Source organism: Cottoperca gobio, chromosome 2, assembly GCF_900634415.1.
Source record: "Cottoperca gobio chromosome 2, fCotGob3.1, whole genome shotgun sequence".
NCBI lineage: Eukaryota > Metazoa > Chordata > Actinopteri > Perciformes > Bovichtidae > Cottoperca > Cottoperca gobio.
Window position 1 is genome coordinate 4,492,851 of NC_041356.1, and position 22,157 is coordinate 4,515,007.

General features: G+C 40.6%; 2 protein-coding genes across 2 annotated transcripts in view; one reads left to right on the forward strand and one right to left on the reverse strand.

Moving 5' to 3' along the window:
- The window catches only part of LOC115018958 (carboxypeptidase O-like), a 73,627-nt gene that overhangs the window by 13,718 nt on the left and 37,752 nt on the right, over positions 1 to 22,157 (forward strand). The window lies entirely within an intron of this gene.
- The window catches only part of LOC115018950 (cholecystokinin receptor-like), a 28,099-nt gene continuing 20,630 nt past the window's right edge, over positions 14,689 to 22,157 (reverse strand). Inside the window, exons 4-5 of the mRNA XM_029448233.1 lie at positions 19,521 to 19,654; positions 14,689 to 17,734 (exon numbers count right to left, since the gene is read on the reverse strand). Of these exons, the coding sequence (XP_029304093.1) occupies positions 17,163 to 17,734; positions 19,521 to 19,654 (706 nt within the window). The 3' untranslated portion in view covers positions 14,689 to 17,162. The remainder of the gene's footprint in view (positions 17,735 to 19,520; positions 19,655 to 22,157) is intronic.

Sequence of the window (22,157 nt, forward strand, 5' to 3'; positions counted from 1 at the left end):
AGATTATTAGTAAGCAGTAATTAGAAACCTCAGGTTTCTTTCTCTTACTCCTCCCTACAATGCAAAACTATTTTTGGTCAAGTATGGACTGCATGTGTATAACACCTGCTGGGTTAACAGCTGACGGAGAAAGTATAACAACCTGCCGTGCCAAACCCTATGGAGAAGGTTAGCACAATAAAGACGAGAACAAATATTTTAAGCAAACAAGGTGTATTGACTTAAGGCATTACATAGTGTATGACTTGTTGACATGGCACAAAAGAAGACATTTGCACAGAGAAAAAAGAGCTCTGGAATGCTAACGCTGCTGTAGCAGTTGTTGATCAGCAGGTCGGAGTAGTTGACATTTGACAAATATGGTAATTTGCATCCTGAGATAAAACATGTTGATTAATTAATGAGGGGCTGGTAGTTATGTTGCGATCGGATGAAGGCAGGCTAGCTGTTTCAAGTCTTTATGCTACGCTAGGCTAAGCGGCTGCTGGTTGTAGCCTTATATTTGTTAGTATGGTGTCAATCTTCTCCTCTAACTCTGGGCAAGAAAGCAAATCAGCTTCCAGTTTGTGTTCGGGAGGCAGACACACTCTCCACATTTAAGAGTAGGCTAAAGACTTTCCTTTTTGATAAAGCTTATAGTTAGGGCTGGCTCAGGTTTGCCCTGGATCAGCCCCTAGTTATGCTGCTATAGGCTTAGACTGCCGGGGGACACCTCCCTGCTCTCTTCCTTCTCTCCCTCTCTCTTCTTCTCCCTCTCTATCTGTATGCATTTATGTAAATGTATGTTACTAACTCACCATCCGGGGTATCATCCCCGGAGTGTCTGTCTCTCATGTGGCAGGTTGCCACTGATAAAGTTTACGTCAGGATCATGAATCGTGACAGCGCCTGCTGACCTGGTCCTGCTGGACACCGGGAAGCCTTTTTGACATTTTCCTGGATTCATCCAAACTTTCTATTTCTTTTTTTTTCCAACACAACATAATTTCTGTCAAATGTTGTATTTGTACTATGTTGTTTATCCTGTACACACGACATCTATTGCACGTCTGTAGATATTTACCAAAACGTTGCACATAGTACGTACAGTATCTGTCAATCTAGTCTTGGGAAATGTATTCTTGATTTTGAAAACTGCAGTTTGGTAAAAACTCATTCTAATGAGTCAACATTTGGTCAGGCTCGTCTGAAAAGACTATACCTGGCTGGTGAATGGTTACGCCCAGAGTTGTCAGAGCTCTAAATTTCAGTTTCATAGACTCAGTTGAGTGTTGACCATCTAAATCACTGTCCGTTGTTTGTGGATTGGTTTCGGCCTCAAGCAACTGGGACTTGTTGATTTTCAGTGGATGTTTATGATGTCAGGTGCTGACTGCCTACACAAAATAACTTCTTTCATTCGTCCCCTACTCTCGAGATGTGGGTGGACATTGACCGATTCTTTTAATGGAAAAGGGACAAGAGGGATACTGTAAGATTTTTTTATATTTAACAGGGTGAGTTACCTAGCTGTTCCTTCAGACTCTTCTTTATATTGAAGTTCCAGGTGCCATGAACCCTCTACCTTTGACTTGTGTGGCTCTCTTTCAGTCCCTTGGGCCCCGTGCCTGTCAGGATGATTGACAGCATCCCGCCGGGCGACTCAAGTCAACACTGCTCTGGTGGATCAGTCACAGAATGATATTTCTCTCAGGGGAGTTCAATTTTGTTTCATAGTTGATGTGCCACTCTAAGGAAAGTATCAATCTCAGTCATACTGCCATATTTGGGACATTTCACTTAAGCCATGACGTGTGGGAGAAACACTGAGCTCTTTGAAAAAGCATTGTCTCGTATTTAAAAAAAAAAAGACACGAGCAAATCCAATGACTGTTTTCACCCAACATACCTTATCAACTTATCAATGAGTTCTATTTATAAAAGGCTCTCATGAAAAACACACCAAATACTGCAGCAGACACAAAATTCCTTAATTTTTCCCACATGAATGTATAAATTCAGTTTCCTCCTCTTACGTTTGTCTTTGAGGATTGAGGGGAAAGAATAGTGAGCTAGTAAACAGTTTGTTCATTAGCTAAAGTGGGTATATTCAGTGTCCTCTGCACATTACTTGTTCACTCGCATTTATTCCAGATATTAATCTTATTATTGACTTGTAATCTTGCGTTGAACAACTAATTACAGTCACTAAGAAATTAAATGTACTTTGTAACCTTCAGCCATGTTTGCTCAGTCAAAATATAGGAGCTATTAGCGATGACAAACGTAGAGTGCGATATCTCAGAAGTGAAGTGGTGCCTCTGACATTTTCAAGAAGTGCTTTGCCTGTTATTTGTATTGGATCCTAAACACAAACCGGGGCTTTAATGTCCTGGTTTATGTTCAGTCTCAACTTGGGAACCTTTAAGGTGACACTGAAACTCTTAAGTAAATAAATAACATCATCTTCCGCCAAGTTAAATTCCTAGGAAATAAAACACTTTCAATGAAATAGTCTTTATTGGCATGACATTGGTCATGTGTTGCCAAAGCACAATTCACTGACAATATTCTATAATACAATAAAATGAGGACGAATCCCTCCCTAATATTTGAGTAACATTGTGTTAGAAAGTGTACTTCTCTACAGCTCCTCATCACAATAACGGCACAGTCTGTCCTCTGTGTCTGCCCTTCTCTATTGCCAGACAATGGTCATTCAGTCTGAACATTGTCATTGTCTTTCTCAGTACACAAGGACTGTACCGACGGAGATGGTGGTGACAGACGGCAGGAACGAACAGTCCTGAGAGTTATATGTGGAGTAAGAGGTTTTAAGTAATGACATGCCTGTTTTAATGTGGACATTTGCACGTTGCTTGTGGCTTGACCGCGTGCAACATCGCTCCAGCTATAGACTGTAGCGGGGTACGTTGTACATGTCTCGTGCGCACAAATTGACCAAAACGTGGGAACAATTTAATTAAATTAAGGTAAAAGATTATGTTTCTTGCACACAATTTTGTGAATTGTGGCCTCAATATATATATTTTCTCTCTATGGCCACTCCATAAAAATACAACTTTAAATATAATTAAGACGGAGTCTGTAACAGGTCAGATTAATGAGGCTCACCTATAGCCTAATGTTTCTGTAACATGATAAAACATGTGTAACAACAGTAGCACAACCAAAGAACGATAAAACAATCAGCAAACTGATCGAGTAAAATCAGTTACACACAGAAATATCGTTAGCTAATGTTAGCTAATGTTAGCTAATGTTTGCCGCCTTTAGCTACCGTTAGCCACCGTAAGGCTGTAGCAGCAAAACCCCTGAAAGTGTTGAAGTGAACAACGGTGCTTTTTATTGCTCACAAAGTCTACTTCTTTAAAAGTTATAGTCTAACATGCAATGCAAAATCCCTGCACTTGTTTTCATCTCTGTCTTTATCATGGAAGTCTCTGTGTGAAGCTTCTTTCTCTGTTTGTCGACCTTAATCAACACCTAATCCTGTTGCTTTGATGTCGCACTGGAACGCGTGTTCATCTCCGCGAACGAGGAGGCATCCTGAACCCGAGGGGCCGCATCAGACTGGATCTGAGAAATCCTTTGGAAGCTGTGAGGCATGTGTGACATTTTCAGCCTCTGTGCCTAAGTGCTGTCTGCATGTATTTGTAGGCAACAGCCAAAACACATGTCAAATCAGTCTGATTTATAGTCCAAAAGTATGTTCACCTTTTCTTATTCTCCTCCGTTTTTTTCTTTCCGTCATCACGCATACATTCTCCCACATTACAGAGGCCGAAGCCGCATCCTCTGCCCGTTGGCTTTCAGACTCTCTCAGAGAACGGAGCCAGCAGCAGGCGGCCTCATGCCACCGGGCCATGTGGTGTGCCCTCGGAGATCACCATTTTCATAATGAGGTGTCAACGAGGATGACGGATGATGTCTCTCCTCTCCTCCTCAGTTTGGACTCCAAGGTGCAGAGACTTGGCAAACGGGGCCAGAAGGGAATCAGAGAGCAGAGGAAATGTGGGAGATGTGGGCAGCGTGACTGAGTCGCATGTTTTTCCATCTCTCCCCATTAACACAGACATCAGCTGTGACGCAAGCGCGAATAAGTGCCACAGTCCCAGATATTACTGCCAGGATCAGCCTGAAATATTAATTTCTTTGTTCTTAATAACCTGATTCCTATTTCTTTCATGGTTATTTTGTGCTGTGAGCCAGTAAAATTATAATTATTACCACCTCCTCCACTGGCTTTCTTTTGCGTCACTAAATAGTCTCTAAATGTCCCCGTGGTTTCAAACATGTTTTAGCTACAGATGCATGTTGCATATACAGAGCTCTGTTTATGAAACAAGATCGAAAGCTCTCTTTACCTGGAGCTTGGGATTCATCAGAAGTTAACCGTGAAGGCCTTATGAAACGATTAAAAAAAATCCTTCTGGTGCAATTTGAGATCAAAATTAAGATTGTAGATCTGTGACGAATGTTGTGCTCTGTAAACAATTGAATCACAAACACATTGGTTGTATAGTTAGCTCACACATATGCACATGCAGATACACACTCAACACATTTACCCACTGTCTGCATAGAATTTACCACATATCTCTCTCTCTTCTGTATATTGTATGTACATTGTGTTTTTTATTCATTTTATTGTATTTATGTCTTTATACATTGTGTTTCCTTGTATACGGCATTCAGAGTTTTCCCTCTGCGGAAACAAAACACGCTTGCAAATGAAAAATCAGATATACCTACATAACCTTTATATGCGGGTCAACACATAACATCATTAAAACCAATATAACTTCAATGGCAGTGTTTACATGGCCAGATAATTGGAGAGTTTGAATCCATCTTTGCTCCTGACACTAATTATGATCTTATTTTTATTACCTTAATCTAAATGAGGCAAGACTCAATCAAATTACCAACTAATTATCGGAGTGTATGTAAACTAGAGGTGTTCCCACAGTGAACTGTGCAGGAAATAGTGGAGTTTGATGTGCGCTCAGTCTCTCAGGCAGACTTGTAATAGAGTTGGATGTGCAGCTGTGTTTTATGTAGTCGGGTATTCCTAATTAGAAAATCATCCTGATGTCGGAATGGAGGTGAACTTAAATTTAGTTTCATAAATAACACTGAAAAGCTTTCATTTTGTTTTGTAAACCACATAGTTGTGTAAACATGGAATATTTGTAAGAACAAGTGAAACCGGAGATAACGTTACAAAACGAGGCCCCTGATGCCACTGTGATGATTGCTGGTTCTGAAATGATCACGTTAATGAAAGCCATGATGATTACGCTCATTATCACAATTATATAATAGAGGAATAGTATCTTTTAATGTGGTGCAGCTACATTTAGATACCATGAGCTAATGGGTCATAATGGTAGCCTATTGATTTATTTGTCAGCGTATGTGAACTTCTCCTTGAGGGTTGTTTGTTGTAGTGAAGGTTTTTTACTGTTGCTCCATCCATACTGACTGAGCTATACTTTGTCTACTTTGGTTTACATTCAAAATAAATTGCATCTAACCCACTAGAGACTAAAGAGCCATAGCCTTTCAACTAGCTGCAATATAGTATAACTCAAACTGAGCACACCAGACTCCAGCTGCTTTGATACGGGATATATGGTTCATTCCAGAATTCATATAAAAAGTCTAATAATCCATGCCCAAAAAGCTAAACAATGCACTTGTTGTGTTAAATATACTTGTCTTGAGACAAAATGTATATAAAGTTGCAGAAAAAGTTGTTTCAAAATATTATTTAAAATATCAAACACCCTAAAAACACCCCTAAAATAGCCTTTTTCTCTTGTCCCAGCTTCTTGGTGACCAACTTGCATGTCAAATATACATTTAAAATAGGGTTTCTATTTACTTTTTTTGGTATTATTCTATTGATATATGTCTCTTGTAATAGTAAAATCAATTTGTTAAATCATAACTTGAACTTACATAAAAACATATATGTTTTATGTAAGTTCAAGTCAGGCTTGGGCTGTATCTAAAATGTTTCTCTCTCTCTCACTCACTACTCCCTATAGGCTACTGTATAGGCTACAGACATTCAATAGGGCTAGTAAACAACTGTAAATGGCAAGCTAACAGCTAACATGCTAGCAAGCTGCAAACATGCTAGCACTAGTCAGTTTCTATTTATGTGTACTGTGTTGTTTATTTGCCCCTGGCATTTCACTCTCAAGATTGTACATCATTTCATCCATTTATTAGTGGAGAGAAAGCTACACTAGCTAGCTTGTTACCTGTACGCTAACTTGTGTCAGTTAAAGGTTGTGACTTGTTTGCTAACAGGAAAAGAAGTTCACGCAGCTTAGTCAAAAGACTTATTCATAGGTATTTGACTTCTGTCCCATTTTGTATGAAGCTGTTTAAACTCCAACAGAGGTTAAATAAAAGGGAATGGTGCAACAAAGCTAATAGGCTAATAGTTTCCTTCATTTCTTCCATCTCTCTCTCCGTTCCTTTAAAGGTCAGCACTGTCGAGATTGATTATTGGTCAATGGTGCATATTTGTACGGATTGACATTGTACTCACAAACACAACCACCATCACTGAGATTTCATTGATATTAATGGAAGTTTTGGTGTGATCATGCCTTGACACATGCCAAAATCAGTCAGTTTATATGCTATATGCCAGGGGTCGGGAACCTTTTTGGCTGGGAGAGCCATAAAAGCCGAATATTTTTTTATGTATTTCCTTGAGAGCCATATATTTAATAGATTTGAATGCAACTTTATGCGTGCATTTTTTAAGAATAACACGTCTCCGAGTACTAATAGCAGTATCAGTGTTGCATTGAACAGGTGCTCTTATATTAAATAAACTAAACGCTTACGTTATTCATCTCATTTATGTGCACGTTTCAGTGTTTACTGCACGGGTGTCAAACTCAAGGCAATTATATCCGACCCGCGAGAAAATATCATATGTCTATCATAACTGGCCCGCCGGTTTTGGTAATTAAATCAATGCATGGCACAACCACGGGGAAAGACATTTGAGGAAGTAACTAAGTGTGTGAATGAAATGAAAGTTTTTGGAAAGCAAAGGGAAAGACACCACATCTCTGGGACGATGTGAGCTGGACTGTTTGTGCGACATAACGAAGCATCTCACTGTTAAACCTGCAGCTTCAGGGCCGTGTGATCACGGACATGTATAATGCAGTGAGAGCTTTCCAAGCCGAGCTGCCTGTGGCAGACTCGGGTGCAGAAGGAAACTTTGGTCACTGACAAACATCTCCACCTCTGTGTTCCCGACAGCATTCTGCTGATAAACTGAGAGCATTTGCCGACTTTGCTGCTCAGAAATTTAAATTGAACTGCTCAGCAATCCGTTTGCAGTTGACTTAAATATGTTCCATACCTTTTTGCACTTTATCCAATATGTGTACCCTGTTCAATAAATATGGCCCTCCCTGTGATTGAGTTTGACACCCCCGGTCTACTGCTTGCTTTGTGCAGTTTCTCCTCTGCTCGGTTTTGCGAAAGGCGGGGCTCCGCCCCCTACGCACACGTGCGAACACACCTTCACCTACAGCCAGAGGCAGAGCGGAGGAAAGGAGAGGGGAGAACTAAAAACAAATCTGCTGTTAAATGTTTTACTTTAAAATGACACAATATAATTATTTATTACTTGTTAATCATGGTAAAAAATGTCAGCTCAAAATTGTCTGCGAGCCATATTGCGTTATTGAAAGAGCCATATATGGCTCGCGAGCCATAGGTTCCCGACCCCTGCTATATGCAGTCACACATTATAAAGTGTACTTTTATTTAGGACGCAGTATGCTGATACAGTATTTCTAACCGCAAAGTCAGGCTGACAGCGGAGGATATTAGACACCCCAAGAGCGCCTCACATTAAGTATTTGTTTTATCTTTTTCCTCCCCTTCTTCTGCCCCACATCCATTTTCATTCGGAGTAAAACTTCAAAGTCCTTTTAAAGGGTGCATGAAACGGCAACATTTTCATGGTAGAAAACATCTTCATGCTTAAAAAAAGCATACGTTTAATGACAGTAAATTTCACTCAAGTTAATTTAGAATTCCATGCCTGGCGCTGGTTTCAAAACCCAAGCTTAAAGCATCAATGTTAGAAATAGATTTTCTCCAGAGGACATCCCTCATCCGTTAGGCAGAGTCTCATGACAATGGTTAAAGTGTGAGTCAAGGAAACGATGTAAGGTTGACCTGTCTTTTTGCTGGTTGGCTTGAATGGGCTCAAACACGCAAAATCTCTAACCATCAAAGAAAGAGGAAGAACTGAGCCGTGCCAAAGATGAGAGTATAAACCTGTTATACTGATACTTCTTTACACTTCCCTCTGGTGCAGGAAATTAATGCACACCACTTGCCAAGCACAGCAAGCTGTTGATCCCGGCTTGGAGTGGCTAGGACCAACAACATAAACACCAAATGAAGTCGGTAAAGTCCAAACCCATTGCTATTAGCTCCCATAACGCAGGCCAAGTGATTACTGCAGGAAAATGTGACTCTGTGCCAATCCCATTAGCAAACAGAATATTGGTGGGCGAAGAGTCCCACAAATTATCACATTGGGAGTTCATGTCTTGTCCTGAAGCAGTGACATGGGAAATTAGAGTGCTATATATAATGTGTATGCACACACACACACACATTCCATGCAAGGTTTCATTCCCATGCACTCCAAGCCATGTGCTTCAAATTGTAACTTTAAATGTATCCGCCCGCTCTCAGCTCTTCAGCTCTCAAACCACACAGCCGATGTGTTTTGATAAGGAATATGTCAGACTTTCACTTCAGTTACTTAGCAACTAAATGACATAGCTCTCAAAGAAAAAACCTGACTATTAATGGTGAGGAATCTTTGAAAAACATAAGGAAATCAAAGTGATTGATGCGTTAAATCTGTCTCCTTCGGGCCGACATGTTCAAGGAGGGAATGTCGAGCAGAAGCACAATGGGTCGTTAGAGCTGTTAGCACATTCTTTTATGGTAATGGTGTCATTAAAGCCATCAAAGTTGGAGGACAAGGATGACAACTGGGCTTTCATAGCTTAATTTTGGCATCTTCGAATGCGTCATGTGTCATGTCACAAACAGCCTGACTTGACATAGTCTGAGATAACTTGAGTAAAAGAAGGTTGTTTGACAAGGATTCTTTTAGTTGTTGCAACAAACCTCTGTGGGCTACGTTTCAGATCTCTCATAGTGAAAACCCAAAAGCATTAGTTAGTTTGTTGCTTACTACTTGCTTTAATACTAAGGTTGCATATCATTTCCATATATAATTGGAAAAAACGGCACCAATCCCCTTAGCTTATTTGCAAAGAAACACATTTTGCTAATAAGTGTAGCGTTAAGTTTGGCTCTTTCATCCAAGGATAAAGACACAACAAGCTCTAATGAAAGAGGCAAGTGTTTGTGGTAGATATGTTGGTCTTTTACCAGCCTATAAGCCATCCAACTGCCTTCCCATTTTCTTCCTCTCCCTCTCTGAAAGGTGACCTTTCTCAATGCTCCCTTCACTCTTACGATCTACTGTATATCACTCCAAAGGTAAATTGAAAACCTTATTATTTCTGGATTATCCTCACAGCACACAATAAGCTTTCTAGCACCTTCAATAAAGGCACCATGTTCTGCTCACACTGGAAGGTGTGTGAATTGCACTGAAGAAGAAAAAAATAGAATAATTTGTGGCCTCAAGGCTTTTGTAGCTCACACTGGCTTTCTTAACAAAAGCACTCTATAAGTTGGGCTGAAAATACCTTTATATGCTCTGTCGTCTGGAAATGGGAAACATTACTTAAATGCTGCATTGACTCAGCTTTGCAGTAACGTCCATAGCAACTCACGGATTTAGTGTACAAAACAGGACAAATGTTAACGTTTTTTTATTCCTTTAGGCTGTTTTGACACGGGGTTCCTGCTGCTCTGTATAATGATGTATTTCATCTTGGCTCCCAAATGCAACAACCCCTGCCTTCATAGAAAAAAGCAATAGAGCAGATCATAACTTCTGGCCAGGCCTTTTATAATGCAAAAAAAACAATGTTCCCTATGTTTTGTGTTTCATGGGAAGAAGGAAGAGGAAGAGGAAGAGAAAGAGAAATGGGCTGGAGGTGAGGATGCCATTATCATACCTGGTAGAGGCTTGGAAAGAAGATAAATGAGCTGTCTGTGCTTCTCTGTTGGGGGGGGGGGGTGGTTCAACAGAGAAGCCTTGTCCATTTCCTAGACGTTACACTGTTGACTTCCATTACTGAACCCTGTGGCTGAAGGCAGCAATGACAAATAGTGTAGGAATCAGTAATGGCACCTGCAGAATGCAGAGCCGAGGAAACACATTATTGGTTGGAATTACAGATGACTTGACGACAGTGTGGAGCTCTGCAGCCTTACAGGTGTTGAATATCTGAGTAACATCTGAAACGTATAAGGATGCGTCACCAGTGTACTGTCACTCGCTTGAAATCATTCAGATTGTGAATCTCACTTAGTAGTAAGAAATAGTGGTAGACTGATTAAAATATGACGATAAGCTTCATTCAAAAACCTCCAATAGAAGCTTCAAATGTAAAACAATAATGACATTATACAGCCCTACAAATTAAGCTTTTTTTGGCTGAAAAAAAGCTGCCTGCATCTGGAGCCGACACGATGAGAGTCGTGCAGTAAAACCAAAACAATGAGCTAAAAGACGCTAAAAGGGGAACTACAGATTTGGCTGATCATTCTCTGTGGGTTCTTAAAAATAAGCAGCCTCTTTCACATTACATATCATCCATTATTAACGTAGAAGTATTCATTATAGCAGCTCGAGTTGTACCTGAAGAGTCCGAAGCTTCATTCATAACATTGACATTCGGATTATAAATCAACATTCAGATGCTGTGCGGCTTTTGTTTTTGTATGTCTTATTACCCTGTATTTCTGGGATTTTGCACAGTAGCAGATAAAGATTAGGCGATTAGTATTATACTGTTTGTAGAATTAGATTCCAGTGGTGTCTGCTTACGATTGTTTCTGATCCAAACATTATAAATAACTCCAGAGCGTTGTAAAGTCGAAAAGGAATGTATGAAGAAATGTACGTCGTGGCATAATGTTGCTATAAGCAGCTTTTATAAGGGAGCTTTTATTTCATCATTATTTTATGCCCTTATTGGATTAGCCTACTGCCTACATATATTAATGTTGATGAAACTGACTAGTTATATTCATTAAAGAAAGTTGAAGAAAAGGCAAACTCATTTAATCCCATTATCACTTTATTCAACGTAGTATTTTAACAAGGTTTTTAAAATAATTTTGTGGAACAACATCATCAAATTTGACGACAGACATACGACAAAAAAAAGAAAAGACTTTAAAAGCATAATCAGGAAGCTAATTAGTACCCGGTGTGGCAGCTGATTGTACATTTGCATCAATTAAGCTGATGATGTCACACGCCTATGTTATTTGTAAGATGACCTTTTTCACAGAAGACTCTGACATGTCACTGTAGGAAAATCACAGGTGTAAATAATCAAATGAATGATGGCTGAATTCCATTTCGCTGCTTCAGTGTCCAGGTATTGGTATTGAGCATGTTGGCTCACAGTCGCACTGTTACTGTGGCACTTGAATGGAAGTGAGCCGCCTGTGCTTCTCCGACGATGACAAGTCTGCAGGCTGTGACATCATCAGCCTGATGCAAAGCAGCTGAGCACGCTGGCACAGCTGGTATTAATAGTTTCCTAGCACCTCTACCTGCTGATGAAGCTTCAAACGACTAATGCTCTTATTTTATATTTATCTGTATATATTCTGCTTATTTTTATTTATTTATTTCATTGAATAATCCCATCCAAATAAAACATTACAGGAGAAATGTACTTACCGCCCTTAATAAGATTTAAAAAATGTAAATTTAAAAAATAATCCCAACTATAAGGTTTTGCAATTCCTCTTACTCATTAGTTTTTCAGAGCAGACGGCAGCCTCTAACTGATATCCATTACATTAGTAAACAGCATAGCTTTCATTAATATTCAGGGAACACGGCATATTCCACTGTGCGCTCCGACTGTAAAATATTTAAAAAGCCTCATGGGCTTCTGCACTGCCCGAGGAAAAAAACAAATGTGTTTCTGTTTTCACACAAGGCGAGCACGTCTCTGAAGGATAACTTGAAAAGACGACCGATTTTAAAGTTGTGGTCGGGCTGCGTTGCTATGGCAATCACTCCCGAGCATTCAGCCTCTTCTTCATCGCCGAACAGAAATGAGAGTTTGAACTTCCTGAGGGCTTCTCGTCCGCCGAGGACTTTGATTCATGTATTCGATGGGGAAGGTGACTTGCCATTGTTTGTTGTTTCCTGCTGAATACTTATTCAGCTCTGCTTAAGATGTGAAAGTGTTTTCAAACTTCGGTGGAGAGCAACTTCTCCGGAGGCAGATACTGTTTATCATCTCGTAGATTTTATACCAGAATCATATTTTTGTAGTGAAGAAAATCACACATGCCCTCACACACACACACACACACACACACACACACACACACACACACACACACACACACACACACACACACATCAGTGTTTTCCTCCAATATTTATTTTTGTTAAACAATGGACATTTGGAATGAAAAATACCGTACGTGTAACCAGTAACAAAGACCGCATCATAATAACTATATCATACTGGAGATACAGTGAAAGCAAAACATCACAAACATCAATAACTGCACATTTAAAACCTTTCACAGACATGTAGTATCGTCCTGTTTCAACTAACAATTACAATTACACACTTAATAGTATTTCAATGTAGCACAAGCAGGCACCAGATGTGGCAAAATGTAAAAAGACTTCAGCAGAAAGTGCTTTGGTAAACATTAAGCGCACGTAGACGTACAAACGCAGACGGCTTCACCATCACGGCAGGATTTCCAACGCTAAAAAGAACCACATGTATGATTCCATCACCTCACCTCTGCGCCTGCTCTTCACTTCAGCGTTTTCTGTTTGCTTATCGTTTTTTCTCCTTGAAGCCGAGACTTACACTGTTAACACTTAAGATTCTCCCTCCAAAAGGTGTAAAGGAGAACTCTACTCTTCCTGTAACTCAGGAAGGGGAGAAGAGAAAGCTACCAAAGACACATTTTCCCTTTTTATAAGGAGGTACTCTGTAAGGCTGAGTAAAACGTGAACATGAAAACAGATGAGAGCATTAACTACGTTTCTCAGGTACAGAACCTGTAGGCCAAAACAACATATTTCATTCTGTGCCTGAGGTAAAACTACAAAAATCCCTTTGCAATTATAAATGATTCTGCACAAAGAAAGAAAAAACAGCAGAGGCACATTTTACTCGCAGCCATCCCCCAATAAGCCATTATAAATAATTGAGAAACAACTTCTTCTAATTTACTTATGAGAGCTTTGTCAGTGTTTGCTGATAGCTGAAAATCTCGTAACTCCCGCAGTCAACTTTTCAGGAATCAAGAAAAGCAGCTTTGTTTAAAGCAAGGTGAGTGTGTGTGATCTACAGTGAAAACATGAAGATCCTCCAAGCTAGAGGTTAACTAAGAGCAAAGTCATAATGAGCAGCTTAAGAGCACAAATGTCATGCCTCATGAATCATCACAAATATGAGGAGGTTACTATTTTCACTGCCAGAAAAGTGACATTTATGAAATCTGACTCTGCAGTTTATATTTTGTGTTGTCACTTCTTTCGTGTCCCGAGATGGTCCAAATTTGTTCCATGTGTCGTGCGCAGAACTGAAGAGTTTTTCTCTTTTTGTGTGCCGTCTGGAGCACCTAATGGGATTCTTGTTGAGGGCGATAGAGATAAGAGAGAAAGCGGTGTGCACACTCCCATGCCTCCGTCTCATTTCGCTTTCAATTTGCATCCGGCATTGTTGTGGGGACAGGGGGAGAATTCAATTCCTCAGCCCTGGAGTTGCATTTTTACCTTATTTATTCAGGAGTCTGTCAACTAAATGTGTTATGGTAAAAAAAAATCAATTCTCTCTGTAACAGACCTTTTCAGGATACATTCACAGTTACTGAGCAGAGGACTGCAAAGATGGAAGTGCTCCATATAGCCATAAAGGAATAATTCTGGGAAATGTGCTTATTCGCTTTCTTGCCGAGAATATTAATACCACTTCATGCTAAATGTGAAGCTACAACAACCGGTTAGCTTAGTTTGTAGTTAGTTTGTAATCGCGAGTTATAAGACTAACTTACTGTACTGGCCATCTCGCATACAAATCAAAATCCCAACTTGACTGGTTGGTTAATTACACGTTTTCAAATGGTCTGACAAACTCGGAACACATTTTTATTTTTGCTTTTTACGGACTTTAAAAAATAGCCACCTGGGAAATAGACCCCCGACACGTGTTGATTAGCTTAGGGTGCTGGAAGGTGTACTTTTTAAAACTTTGGATGGAGCCAGGCAAGTTGTTGGAGCAGGCGAGCAGCTCTAAATCTGGGAGGTTTGCTCATTTTAATAATGCATAACCTGCTGAGGTAAATATAAAAAACGGATATAAAAACAGAACATTTTCAAGAGCAAATCTCTGCCTCTCTGGGAGGCTTTTACCACAACCTTTAGAGAGCAAGGTTATACCATAAGTTGTTGCACTGTTCATTCATAATGCAAATGACTGGAGACTGAGATTTATTTTCAGAAGTTGTAAATCTACAGGCCATTAAATACAAAATAGTACCAGCTCTGGATAACAGGCTTATAGTCCTTATTCCTACTCCGCTATGGTAATTTAACATACTTAACCGTTTGTAATTCAATAAACTATAGGCTGCAATTTCTGAACGTAACAAAACATGTAAATAAATACAAATTTGATGGAAGGTGCACAGAGACAGTGAATTAAATCCGCAAGGTTGGCTTGCAAAGAAATTACTCATCGTCTCCTGCTTTAATTACAAAAGCGCACACAGTTGCGGCCGCCAGACGAGGTGTTAAGAAGTCAGGCTCTTCTCTGTGTGCCAATTGTCTGTCTGCCGAACTCGCTGCCACCTCTGCCACAGCCTGTAAACTGCTCTCGGACAGCGCTTGTGCCTGCAAATCTCAGCTGTCACCCACACGCTATTGCCATTCATGTATTCATACGCCTCTGCACTGACAGGGATAAAAAGGAGGGTGGGGCTGCAGGGACAGGGAGTGCTAGGCAATGGAGGACGTGAAAAAGAGGACCAAACTTGAAAGTGATGAGACGACAGCACTAAGCTGTGAACGTGCACCGTATGCAGGACAAAAGTATTACATCTCACCGTTTAACACAAATCCAGATATTTTTGAGTTGCAGAGGCCAACTGATAACATCCAGTCTGCTTTATATCCTAATGGGATGTAAAATTATTCACTGCGACAGCATTATTTCCATATTTTGGCAGAATTGAATGAATTCATGAATGAAGTTATGAATAATTTCCATGGCAATTTGAAACTTGTAAATGAACATCATCTCCTGTCAAAATAATATCTGCTATTTACTTTGAATCAAGAAATCATCAATCAAACAAGTCTGCCTTAACATTGAAGAAAGACTTAATTCATCTTAAAGTCTTTCAGAAACATTTGACTTTTACATATATCATTTCAAACCAAAGCTAACACATAAAGGATCCTCTGGATTAGCTATTGAAGCTAGCTGCATAGAGAATAGGATTGGACGAATATATCTATATATATGTATATATGTATTTGTGTTATTATCGATGAATTGACGGGCTCAGTTGTGGCACGTCAGAGGAGCAACTTGTCATCAGTTTTCCAAAGGCAAAGCCATGAGATTTGCACTGCAGGAGAGGAGAGGGTCCCTGAAAAACACCTCATTAGTCTAAGCCGGGAGACGGGGTCTTTGTACTTAGGTAATGCTCAGAGTAATTGGCAGCACTGCAGCGGAAGGCAGAGTCAGTACATAAAAGACACCAGAGAGATAATTGAGACGAAAAGGTGAGTTTGACTAAAGCACTTTTCCGTGCCATGTGTAGCAAGGTCAGACTGGATCAACTCGCAGGTGCAATCAGCCTTTTTACGGGTGGACGATGTGCACTTTCTCTAACAGTTCCCATCCTCATGTTAATGTCTGCATCAGTATTCTACAAACACTCGTTGCAGTGGAAACAGGAAATGTAGGCTCCACGACCAAGCCGGTTTGATCCCAGTTTGTCATGCTGCAGTGTGGATGAACACGAGTGAATTGCCTCATTCTAAACACCAGGTTTTCTCATTTATGTATGCAAAGACTTAATTACAGTCCTCGGATGTTTATCGTGGAGATGTTTATCGTGGAGATGTTTATGTAAAGACGCATCTGCCTTATCCACCTGAATCACAGAGCGGTGCTGCAAAACAGTCCATTTTGGTGTTCGCAGAAGATCTGCTGTACACACAAGAAGTGATGAAACATAACTCAATAAGAGCGAAACACTAAGTCAGAGCTAAGTAAGAAGCAGTGTCCAGAAACATCTGGACTAACTGTACCCTTTTTAAATCTCTCAGTGTAAAGAGACAGAGTTCTTGCTGTTCAAAGATTTCAGAAATGAGTGACCCGACAATCTCCAGAGTAGCCTTCAGCAGAATAATTCTGATAACGGAGACAGACTGAAGATCAAACCACATTAAACACAAAAGGATATGAACTCCATACTGATTCATTACTGAGGTAATAAGTCCTCCTTGTTCAACAGTATTTACCTTTGGCACAGTAAGAACATAAAAACAGTATTTACAAGTACACAGGATTCATATTTTCAACGCAGTTTTCACTCAAATGTCAGTGAGCCAGTGAACAAACTACCATGACAAACAAAGCCACACAAAGAGCACAGGCACTTGATGTTCTCTTCGGGATGCAACAAAGCGGATGCTGCCAATTAAACAGAAGAAAAAGAATGTCACAAAACTGAAACAGCGTTTTGCCCGCCTCACATTCTGCAACCATGCACACAGAATTTGAAGGAGACCTTTTTAAAAAGGCTTCATAAACGAGGGCAGGAATATTACTCAGCGCATGACTCATAGCATATTAAGATGAAGATTTAAAGAGATGGTGCACACAGTAACCGCTGCCCCCTGACAACCTCTCATGTGACCACCCAGCTCCACCCGAGGCTCAGCAGGTGCCGGCGGAGCTGATGGTGGTGTAGCTGAACTTGGACATGGAGGTGGCCATCGACGTGGCCATGGATGTGGTGTTGATGCCGTCTTCTCCTCCCTCCTTCCTCCTGCACCACCAGCGACAGAGCCGGTTGCGGCAGCAGCAGGCGAAGGTGGACAGCAGGGCCTTGCGAAAGCGCGTGTTCATGAAGCAGTAAATGATGGGGTTGACACAGCCCGAGGTGTAGGACAGCAGGTGGATGAAGGAGATGGGCGCTCCTGAGAGGGCTTTGGAGGCTGACACCAGGTCAAAGGCCCTCCAGGTGTTGGCTGAGTACAGGGGCATCCAGCAGATGAAGAAGAGCGCCACGATCACCATCAGCATGCGGATGACTCTCTTCTTGGCCTGCAGCTTGGCCTCCGAGGTGTTGCTACGTGCGCGCTCAGTTTTGGCCTGGGTGGCGCTAGATGAGGCAGAGAGGGTGTGGAGCTCCACAGCGGACGAGGGTTTTTTAGACACCTGGATGTAGCAACCATCGTCGTCATCATTGGACCTTGGGACGACCTTTCCTACACAGTTCTTCTGGCCTGTGGAGGGTCAGAAGGTTTACATTTGGAGAGCTTCGGTGGACTTAAAGTGTTAAAGGGATAGTTTGTATTGTTTGAAGTGGGTTTGTATGAGGTACATATCCATAGTCAGTGTATTTCCTATAGTAGATGGCGGTCAGCACGTTCTCAGTTTGGAGAAGCAGACAGGAGTACCAGCAGGAAGCTAAGAAATGTACCGCTGTGGATTCAGAATATTTACCGCTTTATCTTTGCCGTCAGATCTGTCGGAAATACGTGGAACCGAAGCTGTTATCTGAGATCTCTTCAAAGCCACCAGACTCCTTTGAGAAAAACAGTCATTTTACTTCAGAACACGGGAGTTGCTGGTCTACCTCGATCAGTTAGATTGTCGATTGTTATTTAGGGCTGCAACAATTAATCGACTTGGCGATTAGGCGATTGACAATTTCTTTGACAATTGATTAATAGTTAGGGTCAATTCTAATGCAAAAACACTGTTGATGTCTCTCACATATGGAGATTTCCTGCTTTTCTCTGTTTTATATCATATTAAAATGAATATTATTTGGGTTTTGGACTGACAAAACAAGATATTTAAAGACATCACCTTTGACAGATTAATTGCTTGTGAAAATAATCGTTAGTTTCATCCATAATATTTTTGTGTGAATCCAAACTAACCCTTGAAAACACCAAAGTCACACAATAAATGAGCACCTTCCATGTTCTGAAAGGTAAAATCCCAGTTTTTCTCAACGGAGTCTGGTGGCTTTGAAGCGAGCATAGTTAACAGCTTCAATTGCCCGTTGAAAAGGGTTGACTGACAGGAAAGTGAAGCGGTGAAATAACTCTAAATATAGCATACACTTGACATGGATATTGATTTGATTTAAGTGGCTAAAATACATTTTGCTGCTGCCTCCGCCCACAGGAGCACCAGCAGGAGTCTAATCCTGTCTGTTCCTCCAAACTGGGGCCGTGCCGACCGCCGTCTACTGCAGGTGATGTGTGCCTCATGCAACCTCACTTCAAAACATCCAAACTATCTGTTACTCAACACTAAACATCTTTTCAGTAGCACTTGGCCCTAAATTAAATCAAACGTTTTAAAATAGAGTTCATTGCAAATGACTTTCTGATATGTTAGTGATCAGTGTGAACAGGAGGAGTATTTACAGCAGGCACAAAACACCGACTAAATGCCAACGATAAAAGATTAATAGTTGCTACTGAAGGCTATTTCAGATCGTCTCAACCTTGATGAATCACACACAAGACTCCATGGAAACTGTTGCCCCTGATGCACTCGGTAACAACAGCAGTAATAATTCTCCAGAAGGGACCATATTTCAGCTGTACCTGACAGATATGTCCTTTTCTATGGAAATGCTATCTGTGGGTCTGCAGAGAAAATCCAAACGCACATGAAGACACATGACAAGTAGTATAAAGACGACTGAGAATAAGTCTATATTTAGGCACGACTTAATATGTCATTCTCTGATTGAGACAATCTCCCTTCAGTTCAGCTGCATTATCTGTTTGCCTGAGAATGGTGGTTTGTTCCTATTAGAAAGTGCAAAACACTAGAAAATACATTAAAAATTATGTATTTGATTGGAATTCTGTTATTTCTGGCAGCTGTCATGTTCAACCTTAGAAATCCTGCTGGAGCCTCTCTTTCTAATGCTATCACATACAGGTCTATAAACATGAAATTGATGTTTTCATCCTCAGTGTGAACTAAATCAATGTGAGCTGAAAGCCTGTTGGAGTTTTAGATTTAATGTATGATGGATCTCACCGGCGGTGGTGGTCTCTGTGTTCTGGCCCAGCTCAAAATGAATTCCTCGGAAGAGCTCTCTGGAGATCAGACCGTAGGCTACAATCATCACTACTCCCGGGATGAAGAACAGAGTGAACAGCAGCAGCACATACCTGAAAAACAGCCAGAGTGGAAAGAAAAAAACAACTCTGAGATGCAGGGAAAGGAGTCAGCCCTCAAAACCAACCAAACACATGAGATTATGTAACTACAGCTTGAAAAACTTGCTTGTGAATTTAGGGTATTTTTTTTCTTTCCTCATACACCTTCGGCGTATGTTGCCGCTGGAGGCCCTGCAGATGGTTGACCCCTCCTAACAGCTCTCTGTACACCCGTGGTGTCTGGCAAAAGGTACCTCAGCCTCCAGGGCCAGTTCTGCCTCTCCTCCCTGCAGGCTCGCAAGCTCTTCAACCCCCTGTTGTTCAACCTTCCTCTATACTTGCTTTACTCTGGTCCTTTTACTGATGCCGTGTTTACATATATCTACCAATTTTATGTGCAAATGCTTTTTTACAAAAGAGGATACAAATCGATGCAGCAGAACCAGAGATGTAGAAGAATATTTAATGTGAGAAAATGCTAAAATGGGTTAAAATGACTACAATGTGTAAGATATGGCCAGACTTTTAGTTTAAAACATAAACAAAATGAACTAAATTATCAACAGAAAGTCAAGAAGTAACAGTTGTTTTCTCGTTTCTGCCATTTTAGACTTAGTCCAATAAACAAAATATTAAAAGCGTACACGTGGAGCGCCCAGTTAGTGGCACAAACGCAAAGATGGCTAACTTTAAGTATGGGCCGAAGTTGCGATTATGAACAGCAGTGTTATTTTGTGTGTGTCTTTTTTTAAACTAATGACTGTAAATTCAGATTGAATGGACCCAGGAGTAGAAGTGAAAATCTGCCCCCTATTTGTTTGGAGCCGGTGGCCGGACACATTGTGCACTCTGCACACAAACATGATGTGCTGTCATGATCATGTCCTCCCAACATGAGGACACATGAGGTTAGTTTGAGTGAGGTGGACCTGGTGGACCTGTTGGATCAAAACTACTGAACACTACTTTCTTTAAGAAGGTATTAGACATCCGTTTAACTGAGGGTTAGGGTTAGGGTTTTCGACACGATCAACACTGTGGTATGGAAACAGCACATCATACTTTACACTGTACACATGGCTATATGTAACACAACATAAATAAATGTTTTTCCAGAAGACATTTCCGAAATGACATCGTTAAATATGCTGTAATTTGACAATTGCGAGACATTTTATGCCGCTCCAGGCTGTGTACTCGGCTGCTTTCTGATCATAAATGTTCCATTTTCCTCGCACAGAAAGAATAATGATCACGGCTCTCTCTGCATGGATTGATGGCACCTCAAAGAAAACATAGTGAAGTGAGTAAGTGCAACAAAACTGAAGAAAACATTGACATTGAGGGGAATTTTTCAACAGTGTACAAAATTCAAAGGACTCAGAGCCTCCGTCAGTATCTGACTGCAGATATCACTCTGCATATATTCTATATAAGACCGGCTTTAAAAATGCTGTAAAGTATAATGAATGAGTTGCATAACAAACCTCTTGGAGTTATAAAAGTATAGACTAGTATAGTTAAAAAAAAATTAAAAATAGTTTTCATCTATCAATAGAGGTGAACTGCTAAATAAGTTTTATCGGCACATTCTTACACTTTTTAATTGCACTGTTAAAATGAGAAGATATAAACCATCAAATCTCGGGCGCCTGAAATCCCCATCATTAAATGACGTCCGTGAACGTCCCGCATTAAAAAACACATCAAACCTTTTGGAAAATGAAAGTGTTTTATTCCATTACAAATAATACAAACAAGAATATAGTAGAATAACTGAATTGACAGAATCCTTCAAAGTTAATGTCTTAAATTCGACCCAAAGACATGTTCTGCATCTCAGTCGAGAACGGAGAAATGTCTCGTCGTTGACGCATCAAACGAATAAAACCTTTTACGTGAAAGGGAATTGAGGGGGAGGCACAATTATAGTAAAAAAAGGAAATTATAAAGACCATCCCATAAATAAATAAGATAAAGAACCTGTACAGGTGTCACTTTGATCGTAAAAAAATCTTCTTTGCAGCCACATCTCCATTTGATCCTTCATAATCACAGAACGCACCGATGTCTGCACATCAGTGGGCAGATGAAAGCGACGGCAGCGGGGAAGTTTAATTCATGCTCTGATATTGTAATGTCTTCCTGGGCAACCCTCTGAACTCTGCGCAGCCCCCCCCCCCCTCTTTCAGTTCTCATTCAGTCAAAGCATCTCATCAGCTGGCTGTTTGATACTGTGGAAAATCTGTTCGACAAAAGCTGTCAGGAAGTGAACGTGTAGGAGTGCGGGAACAGCAAATAAATACGGTGGATATCTGTGCTTGTTTTGCCTCTAGGGGGAAGCCCAGATGGACGGCATAATGAATATTCAAATGTAGCTCCCTGTGTTCTCACATCACCTGAAAGCTACATGATTATCAACCAGGAAAAGTGAGTTTGGTTTACATTAACTATCAAAGCAAAGGATGTCACATGTTACACACGTCTGCACTACAAACACGGCTACAAATAAACT